The 14,069-nt window shown below is 36.8% G+C and overlaps 1 protein-coding gene across 1 annotated transcript in view; it reads left to right on the forward strand.

The window, feature by feature from the left end:
- The window catches only part of ATP6AP1 (ATPase H+ transporting accessory protein 1), a 43,875-nt gene that overhangs the window by 13,619 nt on the left and 16,187 nt on the right, over positions 1-14,069 (forward strand). Inside the window, exon 6 of the mRNA XM_032687212.1 lies at positions 2,079-2,164. Coding sequence (XP_032543103.1) covers positions 2,079-2,164 — 86 coding nt within the window. The remainder of the gene's footprint in view (positions 1-2,078; positions 2,165-14,069) is intronic.

Consider the following 14,069-nt stretch of genomic DNA (forward strand, 5'->3'; position numbering starts at 1 on the left):
TTAATGTCTAGCTTAACTGCACACAATATTCAAGGTGAGGGCGCCCCAGTGCAGAGCAGAGCAGAACAATCACCTCTCTCGACTGGCTGGCAATGCTTTTCGTGATGCACCCAGGACACAGCTGGCCCTTTTGGAGGCCAGGGCACACTGTCTGCTCATGCCACTGTTGTCTCAGGCCACTTTGTTTTTGAAAAGCAAAGTTAATGGGTGACCTGTGGGAGGACGGAAGATCAGGATATGCCAATTCTTGTGTTAGTGTCAGTTAGCTGTTAATTGGGAAAAAGATGTGTGGATCAGGGAAGATGTGCCACTTTGCATGGCCAAGTGCAAAATCTGCGCTACTGCTCTCATGTAGGCATATAATTTAGGGCCTTTAAAGTATGGTGGACAACCTGGGCTCTCTTCCTTGGAGAATTTGAAAATACTTCATGAGCAAGGTAGAGTTCTGATCACAAAGATCTATATCAACTCTGTTCACAAAAGCTTCTCTGAATGAAGGAATTGCCTCTAGAATCTTCCCAAAGGCAAGAGTTATAGATGCTACTGGTAACTATAGTTACATGTAGCTCCCTTCTGAAGTGAAATGCAAATAACATGTTGTTTCAGAAAGCTATTGATTTCTTTAATGAAAGAAAAAAACAAAGTCAATCTATGCATTTTTATAAGTATTATTTTTTTCTTCTGCAAATTTTAGCTGAGACTGATGAGAATTTCCAAAATCTATGAATCTGATGAGAATTTCCAAAATTTATGAATCTATGAATCTATGCTATGTAATGCCTTAGATCTCCATAACCAATATAATTACAGTAGTAGTAGTTAAGCAGTTGTTCTTCTGATTAATAAGTATATTTCTGATAGTAGATCCTTTTAACAATAATTTTTAGAAGGAAAATTTACATAGCTATGATTCTTGACTGGTATGAGGCAGTCAGTTTGGTTAAAACCTGCAGAAAAACCAATGCATTTGCATTCTTACAGAAGCTAAACATTTTACTCAGCCAGGAGACCATAATTAGGGTAAATAGAAGAGATTAAAGAGGATAATAATAAAAGCTCCATTTCCAGTACATGAAAATAAAACACAATTTCTGTAAAATATAACCTCAAAACCTGAGAAATCTGTGTGTCCAGGCTATAAAATATCCATTCACCAGTCTGGTACATGGATGAGAAGTGGGAAGGCACTGAAACAGTAAATGTGAGTCTGCTTGCTTGTTTCTCTAGCAGTCCAAATAACAAGACTAATAATGTTAATGATTCACAACTATTATGCTCCTTATCATAAGCAGATGTTAATATTTCTGCATAGACCTTGAAAATACTTATCGGTTTTAAGTATTTGTTGCAACTGCCTGTGGTTTCAGAACCGAAGGAGGATCTTCTGTAGAGGCATAATTGACTTCTTTGAAAGGTCCTCTCTTCCTTACTGGACTTCTCCTTCCTTTTCCAGAAATATTCCACCGTATTTCTCCTTTGGCCTCCACTGTAGTCAACAGCAAAATTTTCTGTATCCTATTGAGGGTGCAGAATCAGGCTTTAAATCCACTGAAACCAAAAGAAATATTGCTGCCAATATTATGCATATCATACTCCACACTAAGCACTGTGTTTTGAGTATTGTTTCTCAGTGATAGGTTCTGTATACTTTGTAATTCACAGAATAATACTTCTTAAACTTTATTATTTATTTATTAATTGGTCCCTTGACTAACAGTATATGCATCCTGCTCCCATCTTTTAAGTGATTTCTTCTGCTCTTGTTTTCAATTGCCCAAAGTTCAAACTTTTGGGTACTGTTTCTATGATACTTACTTTTCAGTTCCAAAATCACTCCTTTTTTCTGCACTGTTGTAATGTATTTTTTTGGTATTATTTCACTGAAATTTTGCATTTGTCAAGACACTGAACATGTCATCCCATTTTTACCTATTGACCTATAAATGGTATGAGTGCTTAAATTGCTTAAATAGAGCAAATAAGCTTAAACATCTAGCTCATTACTTCTCCAACTACTGTAGGATTTTAGCTTTCTAATCTTACAGAGTTTGTTAAATTATGCATATTTCTATTTACAGACAAAATAATCAGAAAAGTGACCATGGATCTGCAGGAACGAGGGATTCATTTTTCAGTAATTTATACTGCAGTGAGACCTTCAAGGGTGAGTAATCTTCAGTGCCTAAAACTGTCAGATTTTTATCATTCAACAACTTAATGTTTACAGAGAAATGCTGTAGATGATTTTCAAGATTACGCAGGAAAGCAATCTGTATTATATGAGGTTTTGACCAGAAAATATTACACGAATTTTCATGTACGATAGCTATATCACATAACTATAGAAGTTTTACTGTTCTAGGAGACCATGAATCTGCCATTGTCTTTAGAACTTATTGTTGTTTTTAGGAACTGTAAATTAAGGATTTTTTCTCCATTTAAGTCCAGTGGTTTTATAGTGAGTTCTGCATGGAACCTTATCAGGCTTCCTGCTGGTCAGTAAAAACGGTGTTATTAATTAATTGAAGGCTAGTAATGTATACATTTTTAAATTAATTGGTTTCATTCCTTTTAGTCAGTACTTAGTATTTGCAGCTGGAAGGTAAAGTCTGCTAATAATCAGAACATCATTTATAGATCACATCATATCATGTTAACAGTAAGTAGCAACGCAGAATAGTTATTTATGAAGAGTTATCTTTTTGTATGACATTCAGGTTGCAATCAAAAAATATTCAATTTTTAATTTTAATGTGATTAAATGGAAGACAGTCCTGCCTTGAGGAAAACAGAATCCAGTTGCCATTATAAAGAGAAACATACAAGAGATGGGCTGAATCCTAAAAAATGCAACTTTGAAAGAAACACGTCTACCTGTTCCAGTGGTAACACATCTGAGTTCCTGATACAGTAACACGATCATAGAATCATTAGGGTGGGAAAGGATTTCTAAGATCATTTGACCGATCACCTTTGACTGAACACCATCATGTCAACTAAACCATAGCACTAAGCACCACATCCAGTTTCTTCCACACTTCCAGGGATGATGATTCCACCACCTCCCTGGGCAGCCTGTTTCAATATTTGACAATCCTTTCAGTGAAGAAATTCTTCCTGATGTCCAACCTGAACTTCCCCGGGTGCAGCTTGAGACCATTTCCTGTCATCCTGTCACTAGTTGCCAGGGAGAAGAGGTCATTCCTTTTGTTGTTAATATATTTATAAAAACACTTTTTATTATCTTTCACAGCAGTTGCCAGATTGAGTTCTAGCTGAGTTTTTGCCTTTCTAATTTTCTCTCTATGTGACCTAATGACATCCTTGTACTCCTCCTGAGTTGCCTGCCTGTTCTTGCAAAGGTCGTAAACTGTTTTTTTCTCTGAGTTTGTTTTGTTTTCTTTAACAAAGATCCAAAATAAAAATAAAAATTACTTAATTATTGTGGCTCTTTACTGTTTGAAACCAAAGGCACATGGGCATTCTTAGCTGAAAATTGCATTTAGAACAATTGGAATGAAAAATATTTTTAATTAATGAAAGAATAGAGTTAAGAGAAGGAATGTTTTGATCGATTTTAAAAGTTTGTTGAATTTTAAGTCTCTGCGTATTTCAAAGGCTTTCTAAATTAAAGTAACAGTTCGAGCAACTGAAGCACTTCTAAATAATTAAATCAATGTCTTTTAAGTTGTTCTACATTTTTTAAAAAATTAGCAATTTAAACTTTTCTTAATTGTATAAATTGAACATTATATTGAATTTATAAATGCCATTTGAAACATTTTTTCCCCTCATGACAACTTTAAGTTATTTTACTGCACTCAAGGTACTGTATTCTGTACAGAGCTAAAAAAGACAGCATAATGTACCTTTGAGAGTTCATCAGTCTGTACATTTGCAAGTAAACTCTTCTTAGCATGTATTGCATGTCTTTGGCTGTGCTTGAACCATGAAAGATAAGAACTGTTTCATGACCATAAGCAAAAGTACTTAACTCCCTTCACTTAAGCTATAGAGTTTCTATTATATGATCTAGAAGCTCCCCAGTGATAGCCAAGATCCATACATATGAGAAGTAAAAGGCTTTAATCATATTGAGAAAGAGTTTACATTACTTAGTGCATTTGCAAACAATAGCAGTCATTCAGTATGAAAGATTTGCATTTGCTAAGTTGTCTTATTCTCAGTGATTAAGGAGATCGGCTTTAAGTACTACACTTTAAAAAAATAAAAGGACAACTCCTTCTAGTCACTTAAATTAATTTTATACGATGAAGCTCCCAAAAATGGGCATTTTTGAGATGCTTCTCTCCCACAAGCTCTACGTCCTTGCTGTTGGGCAGCTAATGGCTTAAAAGCATCATCACATTACATTCATTTGTTCTTCCATTGCCTCAAGCAGAGAAAAACAAACGTGAGAAATGCATATGTTGGAAAAGGTTCCAGACTGATATTATTGGCTTCACAGAAAGTGAATTAATGAGACAGGAAGCAAAACTCCCCTATGATTGAGCCTCTTTTCTGATTTGATGAGAAAGAGCTGCTTGGTTTAGTCAGTGCAGACAGAGATGACTGTGGGCTATCATAATTATCAGTTCATTACCGCAGTGCATGATGGAGATTTGTTCAGGTTGGCTCTTGTTCTGTTCCAATTTCAGCATGATTGGAGGGCTAGAGCACCTCTTCTATGAGGAAAGGCTGAGTGAATTGGGATTGTTCAGCCTGGAGAAGGGAAAGCTTCAGGGTGAAATAATTGCAGCCTTTCAGTACCTGAAGGGAGCCTAAAAGAAATCTGGAGAGGGACTTTTTACAAGGGCATGTAGTGATAGGACAAAGGAGAATAGTTTTAAACTGAAAGAGAGTATGTTTAGATTAGATATTAGGAAGAAATTCTTTACTGTGGGGGTAGTAAGGCACTTTAAGAGATTGCCCAGAGAAGTTATGGATGCCCCATCCCTGGAAGTGTTCAAGGCCAGGTTGGATGGGGCTCTGAGAAACCTGGTCTAGTGGAAGGTGTCCCTACCCACGGTAGGGGCTTGGAACTACATGATCTTTAAGGTGTCTTTCAACACAAGCTATTCTGTGATTCTATGATTTGAAGCTGGAAGGTAGAATTAAGACTCTGAAAGAGAAACTACTTTGTGACCTGCTTGAAATGGTTTCACTAAGCAGTTCATGATTCCTCCCATCATCTCATAAAAGAACCGCCTTCCTCCAACAAAGCAAGTGCTAAGTCTTGTTCTGAAATGCTTTGCCTTCTAGGTGTGGTTGAGTTGGGGTGACACTGAGAGAATGACTTTTAACATCTAATTCTGAGCAAGTGAAGTGTAGAGGTCTACATCTGAAGTTATCTACCAAGGTTCTCTTTACAATCAAGGACTTTCTAGGGTATAATCCTTCTGACTGTTTTGTAGGGGACTGCTGCAGAATGATAATTTCCTTTGTCTCTGACAACCATAAAGGCAGTCCTCATGCTTAGGTCAGATCTTGATATATGTTTAGTCAGACAACTCTCACTCAACATTTCTCATATTTTTTTCCATTAAAAAACAGAAACTTGTCCCAAGAATTGAGGAGTCTCCTGCCAAGACCTTTCTTTCCTTCGAAATTCATTTGATTGCTAATTTTTCTTCTGGAGAGCCAAACACCTCTGCAGTCCTTGTTCCACTCTTGCATCAGTAGTTCTCGTGAATATATAAATTTCTGTGTTCTTGGGGTCTTTGATCAAGGTCACCCTTCTACTTGTGCTTGCTGCTAGTTATGCTTTTTTGCTTGTGGTTGTAATGCATAATTTTACTCTGCTGTTGTAATTGGAGAGGTTAAAAAGGCTGCAGTGATTTAAAGTTAATGCTTCAAATCATAAATCTCATCATGTTTCCCATCCTTCAGATTCTCATGGTGTCCATGTAACATTTTTACTAGTTTTCTTCTGAAGCTGCAAGAGAGTTTTATAGTTGTCATCTTTTTCCAGTTAGATTGAATGCTAAGGGACTACAAATTGCTAAAAGGAGATTTTTGGCTATGTCCCAGCTGATATTCATTTTGTTGATTTCGCTTGTTACAGATGCACTGTGAAATGCACTGCGAACCTTCTCTGCTGCCTCCACATTTTCAGAGAGCTTCAGCTACCATCAGCTTTGGACTGCTTCATTTTACAAGCTTTCTGCTCTAGTTGGTGTTTCTGTGTGTTAAGTCTTTGATTCCACTCAGATCCAAGCAATATGAGTTATAGAAACTTTATTCAGCCAAAAGTAACATTGGAATCTGCAGCACAAGTGGTTGCTTTTGACTCTTAAAAAACATCTCTTCATAGTATCCTGAGGTGCTATTGATGTGCACCCCGGCTGAAGAGTATGAAAAGTTTTTATGTTCTTTGGCAAGTGCTTGTGCTTACATTTTCTTTGTTTCTACCTTCTACCTAACATATTTTTTAAAATGCATCACATTTTGCTCTGCTTCATCTTCCACTTACATTCAGCTCCTCTCTGTTTTTTTGACTATTCCTTTTACCACTCTGAGGAGACTAAATGCTGCAACAGCCACCCCATTGACTTCACAGCTTCTGGTTAATGGAATGCTTCTGACCATTTACTATACTTAAACACTACATAAAATGAGCTTTCCCATGAATGAAGCATTAGAAAAATGCTTATAATGCCGTTTACAGGAGTTGCAGGGGTGAAGGTTTAATATCCTCATTCATCCTTGAATACAGGAATTGCCTTATTCATTTTGTCTTGTATTTTTACATTTGAGCAATTATTGTTTAACATAGTATAATAAAGCATCAGTGTTTCCAACCTAAAAGAAAAAACCAGAGGATTTCCTCATCCTTTAGTCCTCTCCTCTCCCCACTTACAGAATGCCATTATAATTAAAAATAAGCTTTGACTTGTAGATGAAGAATGTACACTTGATTATTTCCTATCTAACTCAGTTTTGAGCATTCTTTTCTTATACAGGTAGAACTCAGTTTTGAGTATATTTTTCTAATACAGGTAGAGTACTTTTAAATAATTACGAAAGAATCATTTAAGGCTGGTTGTAGCCAGTTAGTTGTCATGTTAGGGGGGGAAAAAAGAAAGAGGAAAACATTTAGCAAAATTAGCTTTGAAATTGAATGACACAGATGTGAGACATGCTTGTTAGCAATTCTGTATGATTCATGCCATGTGTTAGTGGGGAATTCAGAGAAATAACTGAAAACTTTTAACTGAAAACTTATAACTCTAGACTTTGCACTAAGGTGAGTTAAGATTCACTTGCTTTAAACATTTTTACAACTTTAGCTTACATTTTACATTATGTTTATATATATATATACGCTTATTTACTTCACTGCTAAATGAAGGGTAGCATGGAAGTAAGATATTATTCTTATCTGATCAGAACAATTTTGTTATTTTCTGCTGTTAACTTTTTAAGGCATAGATGAAGCCTGTACAAATGTTCCATATAGATCAAATTAGCAAGTTGTGTTTATTTTGCATTTAAAACTAAGGACTGGGAAAACTGAAGTGGAGGAGGGATGGTGGAGAAGGACACAGGTGAGGATGAATTGTCTCCTAAGAAAAAAAAAGGAATTTGCAAAATGCAGGTATAAAAATTTCAATGAATACTCTAAAAGATACATATATATATACTCATATATGAACAGAGGTCATAAACTAATAATTTAGAATAAAATTAAAGTATAAGGCTAAAATAGGATAGAATATATGGAGTGAGTAACTGTAAACAAGTATATTGACATGAAATGTTGGTAGGCATGCTAAAAACTTTCAGGAAGGAAAATTCCAAGGTTAAAAAAATATTAGAGTGAGAGAATAGATCTGTAAAGGACTGCTGTTGTATCTTAAAAGAAGTTAGGATTCAAGGAGACAAAGATAAATATTCTGAGAATTCTAGAGTCCTATTCTGAGAACAGTCTTTGAAGACAAAGGCTAAACACAGCATCCAAGTGATATGACTTTAACCTAAAGATCTAAATAATCCATCTATCTGTGATTTGATGAATTGTCCAGTAGTCTCTACTAATTATGTTGACTGACACTGTTTCTATCTGGAATACAAACAGTTTTAACACAACATATTAAAAGGTCAAAATATATGTAAAAAAGCATTTTTCCCCTCACCCTTCTCCTCACATGGAAATATACCAAACCGTGCCATAATTAGCAGAGTGAGATAGAAGTAATAAAGCTATGCTTCAAAAAGCACACTCCTGTATGCATAAGGAAAATTAAAAGGAATATAAATTCTTGCAAATTTAGTACTGTATTATATGACAGGCCTAAAGAGATTCAGAGGAATGATGTGCACAAGACATAAAAACTATTCATAAAAACACATTAGACAGGAATTCTTTCAGAGAGTACTGGATCTAATAAAAAAGAGGAACTCAGAAAAATGAGTTACAATGCAAAGCCAAATGACCTGTGCTATAGTAGAACATAGACAAGTTCTCAGTTCAGAGACTTTTTTCAAAAATCATTGAGCATCAAGAGCTTTTTCTGCTACTGAGGTGGCAATAGAAGAGATTTCAGAATAAATTAATAAAATTAATAGTGTCGTATCATCAAGGTTGTATATTTTTCACCTAAGTTTAAACTAAAATAGGAAACTGCCAAACTGTCATCGTGATTTCTAATGTACAACTTTTAAATTATAATTTGTATAATATATATGAAAATTATAAAATAGTTTGGCCTTCATCTCAGAGGATGAGGAATTTTCAAGTGTGACATGGCGTTTGGAAAGAGGCTCCATATCTCTGGAGAAATGCAACCGGAAAACCTACCTTCCATACTGACAAAATTAATTGAAACTGAAGTCATAAATATGTGGATATATAAAGAAAATACAGTATGGATTCAGTGTTCTCTGAGAGGCATAAAATGTACAGGTAAAAGTAATTGTGTTGCTAGAGTAAAAAAGATAAAAAAGTAGAATTATTTTGGAGAAGAAGTAAAAAACATTAAAGGTAGGAAACAAAGAGTAAAAATAAAGGATTAATGTTCACAGTGGGGAGTATTTGCCAGTGGGATTCTATGAGGATTGATGCTGATGCCTGTGCTGTTCAACAGAGTCATTAGTATTGAAAGGGGGATGAAATACAAAGGTACCAGAGTTTGCTGATGTACTGACAAGTTGTAGAAACCACTCACAGCACTGCATTACTGGGTGATGAAAATACAGATGCAATCCCGTTTAAAAAAAAAGTAACACATAAGGAAAGCCTTAAATATGCATATTACACTGTAGTGAGTGGCTGCTATTTCTCAGAAGAGGCATCACAGTGCAAATGTGGGTAGATCTCTTGGAACACCCCAGCAGTCAGCAGTTGGATGAATAGCAAGCAGAGCATTACCCATCAGCTGGAAAGGAGGAGGGCAAAGCAGCAATCGTCAATTAATTCACTAAGCCCTTGGTGAGTTCAAGTCTGCCAGTGGAACAGTGCATGTGGTTCTGGACTCCCATGTCCAAAGGTTACAATAAAGCTATGAGATTACAATATTTTAGGCAGGAAAAGTGACCATTCAAGAGGGAAATAATAAATAAAACCACCAATAACATGGATGGGCTGAACATGAAATAATTACTCACTGTCTCTGGACAGTACTCATGACTGTCATCACTCACAGATCATAACACAGGAATTCAGGGGCACCAAGTTCCTTTAAAGAAACAAAGTAAACTATTTTTGGATGACAAAAGCGCGTAGCTTTCAGTGACTAGATAAACTAATGGAAGAAAAATAGGAAGGATGGATGGAAAGAAGATCCTAATACATGTGTTCATTTGAATGCAACCTTCAGCTCTGAAGGCTTCTAACCCAGAGATTACAGAAATCAGAGGGCATCCCAGGACAAGTATTCTTTGTATTTACCCTTATTTTAGCTGCCAGTTACAATCAGGAGCACTGGCTGTGAGCTAGGTGGACCTTTGTTCTCACACAGTTTAGCTGTTCTCATGTCTTGGCAGTGGAAGTTTGGGATATTGACATAGCATTTCTCTGGGACAGGACTGTGAAAAGTAATATGTAACTTATTTAACTAAAGGCCAAGAGCTGGAAGAGGCAACTGACAGACTAAGCAAAGCTTAGAATCTCACAGAAATTCTAAAGAATCTCACGGACTTTCCTCCTCATGCTCACCTGTTAGGTTGTTGTAGAATTCCCACCTTTGGAAATGAAAATACACATCAAATACACATCATACAAAAAAAAAAAAAAAGCCTGCTGCACATAAATCATTGTTTTGCTGGCAATCAGGAAACCTATAACGAAAAGTGACTGTCAGCTGGAAATTGGGTAGGTGACAGCTCAAGCTTGGTGCAGTCTTCCCTACTTTAAGTGAAACCAGCTGGATTCTCAAGATCCTTGTGATTAAGCATCTGCAAATTGCCTGGGGGACCTCTGAATCTTTTCACCATTCATTGTTACTGGTGAGCAGAGTCACTTGTGTCTTCAGTGCCATCTCCAGTCACCAAAGCCCATAAGCATGATCTTTTTCAGAGGCAGACATATGTTACCATTTTGGGCACTTTGGGGAAGCAAAGGGTTAGAAATGGGAAATGATCACACCTACCCAGAGAATCACAGTGTATGTGTATCCTCCAAAGACATCTCTAGGGCTGAAAAGCCAGGAGCTGAGAGATGTGTGGCTGCGCAGCTAGGAAGCTTCTGCATGTGGTCAGAGCAGCCTTGCCCTAAATATCTACCTGCAGTACTTCTTGTCTTCCTTCCCTTTGTAGGAAATCAAATTATGACTGTAACAATATTCCTTGGTCCTGATCCACAGTTTTTCTCAGGATCTGAATTCCATCAGGAGCAACTGATTATGGTTGAGCCAAATTCCCAACCAGGCTTGCCATTACGTGGTGTAGAAGCTTGGCTATGGTGTAGGAACAGCAATGGGCATCAAGTTGCTAAACCAATCCCACAGAAATGCAGGAATAAAGTTGGTATTTGTTTTCTAAAATGCCTCACCATATAAATTTCAATTTACCAAAGTCTCATATCAAAGCATCGTGACAAGGATCAGTAGCTGGCAGCCACAGAGGTGACAGTTCCACCTAACTGCTGGCAAAGGTTGCATGCTTTGGTCTTGGTTTGGTTGTTGGGCTAGAGACTGGTAGGAGATGTAGGGAATTACAAAACTGAGATCGCTGATATTGGTTGAGAGCCGTTAACTGGAAGTTTTAAATAGACTTTTCCCCTAGGTTGGTGGAAACACATCTATTTTGAGACAAACTTGGAAGAAATGAAAAGGCTTATCAAGAGAAATGAAAGCATGGTAATATCCTTCAAAAAAGCATGGATATTATGTCTAAGATTATCTTTGTCTAGACTTTCTGGTGTGGATTTTACTTATATGGATACCTTCTATCTTACATATACTACTGTCAGAAAAATTAAGTGGAGATTGAGTGCAAGAAAGCAGAGTAGAAGCACCTCTTTATAGATTTTCTGTGAAAAAAATCCATCTTTCCAGATTTATTGGTCTTTACCTTTTGATTCAGTAAAACTCAGAAGAGAGAGCTAGACTCCTCTGGCAAGTTGCTGCAGTGCAAGGTCTGTCTTTCTCTGTTTTCTCCAAAAGAGTTGTCACACACAGAGATGCAGAAAGCAAAGAAAGGTGGTGTCACACTGGACACAGTATTTTTACAGGGAGAATCTGAAAAATATGCAGCTAATTTATTATGGACAGACCCAAGGGATTGGAGGAATTAAGTGTAATTTTTTAAAGTAAAAGATGTAAAAGTAAATTCCTTGGATTATCAATAAAAATTTGAAGGTAATATGCAATGTTATTTTCTTGTCCACACATCTCTCTTCAAGTTAGGAAAAAAGGGAGACAGGCTCCCCAGTTCTGCAGATTAGTCCTCCAAAGTGCTGCAGGATCAGAATATGAAGTAGAGGAAGGGAGAATTTTAGGGATCTTCAGATTTTTAATTTGCTGTGACTAGCCTACATCTGGGACAAGCAGTGCTGGCAACTCTCCCAGCACTGTGAGTAACACATTTTGGCTCCTATCTGCATTTTTCAATTAGGTAACCCATCAGACCCCATATAACCTCTGTCCAACTCTCATTAAGTATCTGTTTCCTTTTATTGCAGCAGACACTCCTCCATCCTTTTTCACATCTCCCATGGCAACTTGAATTCCACATATGGACATAAGAAAGTGGGGAAAACAACCAGTTGGAAGTGGGTATTCCCCTGGTAGTCTAAAATTATGCAAAATCTGTAGCTTCTTTAATCTCTGTGGCAGAATTGCCTGAAACAGCACCAGAAATCTAATGCTAAAGCTGGGGAGATTGGCATCAGTAAATATTACTTGAATCATACATCTGGTAGATTCCTTTCAGAATTAATTCTGTTTTACAGTGCAGCTCCTAATGCATTTTTTTCTCTTTTGTATATTGCATTGCAAAATCAGATTTACTAAAAAGGTGTAAATGAGTTTTAACACTCTTGAAGATGACCAAGACGTTGTTTTCATTGGAATAACTGTGTTTGGTTTATTTGTCCTAAATGAAATTTATGGTGGAGAATTAAGTGCTACTCCAGCTTATACACAGTCTGTTTTACTTTCTAAATTCAGGATATTTTTATAGACTAACTCCTGCTCTTTCTGAAGTTAGATGAAGAAGTTTCATATAAAAATCCACTAAAAATTGTAGCAAGAAAATAACAGGAAACGTAATTTTCTTTAGAAAATTGGGACTGCTCTGGTGTTTATGGATGTGCGTTTTTGTGCCATACATGCAAAAATTCCTTGCCTTATTTTAAGGCCTTTTAAGAAGATTGGTTTCTCAAGTGCTGCATCGCACCACCTTCCTCTGCAGTGGATTCTGTTGCTTTCATGGTCACTGCTAACTCACTTGTCTCTGCAAAATGTTGGTGTCATGGAGTAGTCACATTTTCTGTAAATCACAGTCAAGAGATCTTTTGTATAGCCCAGTGCTGCTAAAGGACAGGCATGTGAAGAAGCCCATCTGGCCCCTAAGCATGTGAGCTGACACTGTAGATTGTGTTTATGCAGTCCATGACTGAACTGAGCAACATAAAAAGTGTATTGCAGCTCTATTGTCCCTTCCAAAAGAAGTTCCTGAAGCATTTGGTCATGGCTTGGGTACTCTCCACAAGTCATAAAAGTTCTATCAATTATAAGAAAATATTTTACTTTACAGTGAGATCATTATCATTTACTATAAGGCGTACATTCTGACTTTAACATTCATGTCCCAGCCTTGCTTTTGTGAAAACCCAGGGAGATGCAGAATACCAGGTACAAGCTGAGTGCCACAGTGCCCAAGCCATTTGGCTTTCTGGTAGAAGCGTGTGTGCTTGGACAGGGCATGTGACATCTGACAGGACATCAGATAATAATGTGAGATAGTAAGGTTGGTCATATATCCTACAAGGCGCTAAAATGATGTTAATCATTGTCAGTAAATGATTGCTATTGATGTGGTGTGCCTCATTTCTGTGTATTCTTTTTCTCCTGCTTTATCAAAATATTAATAAAGATGGAAAATAGAGGTGAAGGATTCTTCTGGTCAAAATGTCCTGCTATTGACATTTATTCTGATATCTTGGTTAAGCTTACAGTTGCTGTACAAATATGTGAAATAAGGCTGGAAGGGACTCTAAAGATCATCCAGTTTCAACCCCCATGCCAGGAGCAGGGACGCTTTCCACTAGACCAGGTTGCTCTAAGTCCTGTCCAACCTCAGCTTGAACACTTCCAAGAATGCAGCAGCCACAAGTCAGCCTAGAGAATTAAAAACCAAAACCCCCAAAAGATTAGAAATCATAAAAATGTAAACAGTTCAAACTTTCAAAAATAGAGATAATTGGTAACTCTTTGCTTAATGTTCTAGATTTTGACAGCTTAAAGCACTGTTATGCTACAGTCTTGCACTGACAGATGAATGAAATAAGTGCAATCAAATACATTCTTTCTACTTGCTGTGTGCATGATTTTATAAACTTGACACTGCAAAGGAAATGTTTACAGTTATACCAAATTCTAATGTTTGATTTTCAAATTGTTGACCTT

Source organism: Chiroxiphia lanceolata, chromosome 5 (assembly GCF_009829145.1).
Source record: "Chiroxiphia lanceolata isolate bChiLan1 chromosome 5, bChiLan1.pri, whole genome shotgun sequence".
Taxonomy (NCBI): domain Eukaryota; kingdom Metazoa; phylum Chordata; class Aves; order Passeriformes; family Pipridae; genus Chiroxiphia; species Chiroxiphia lanceolata.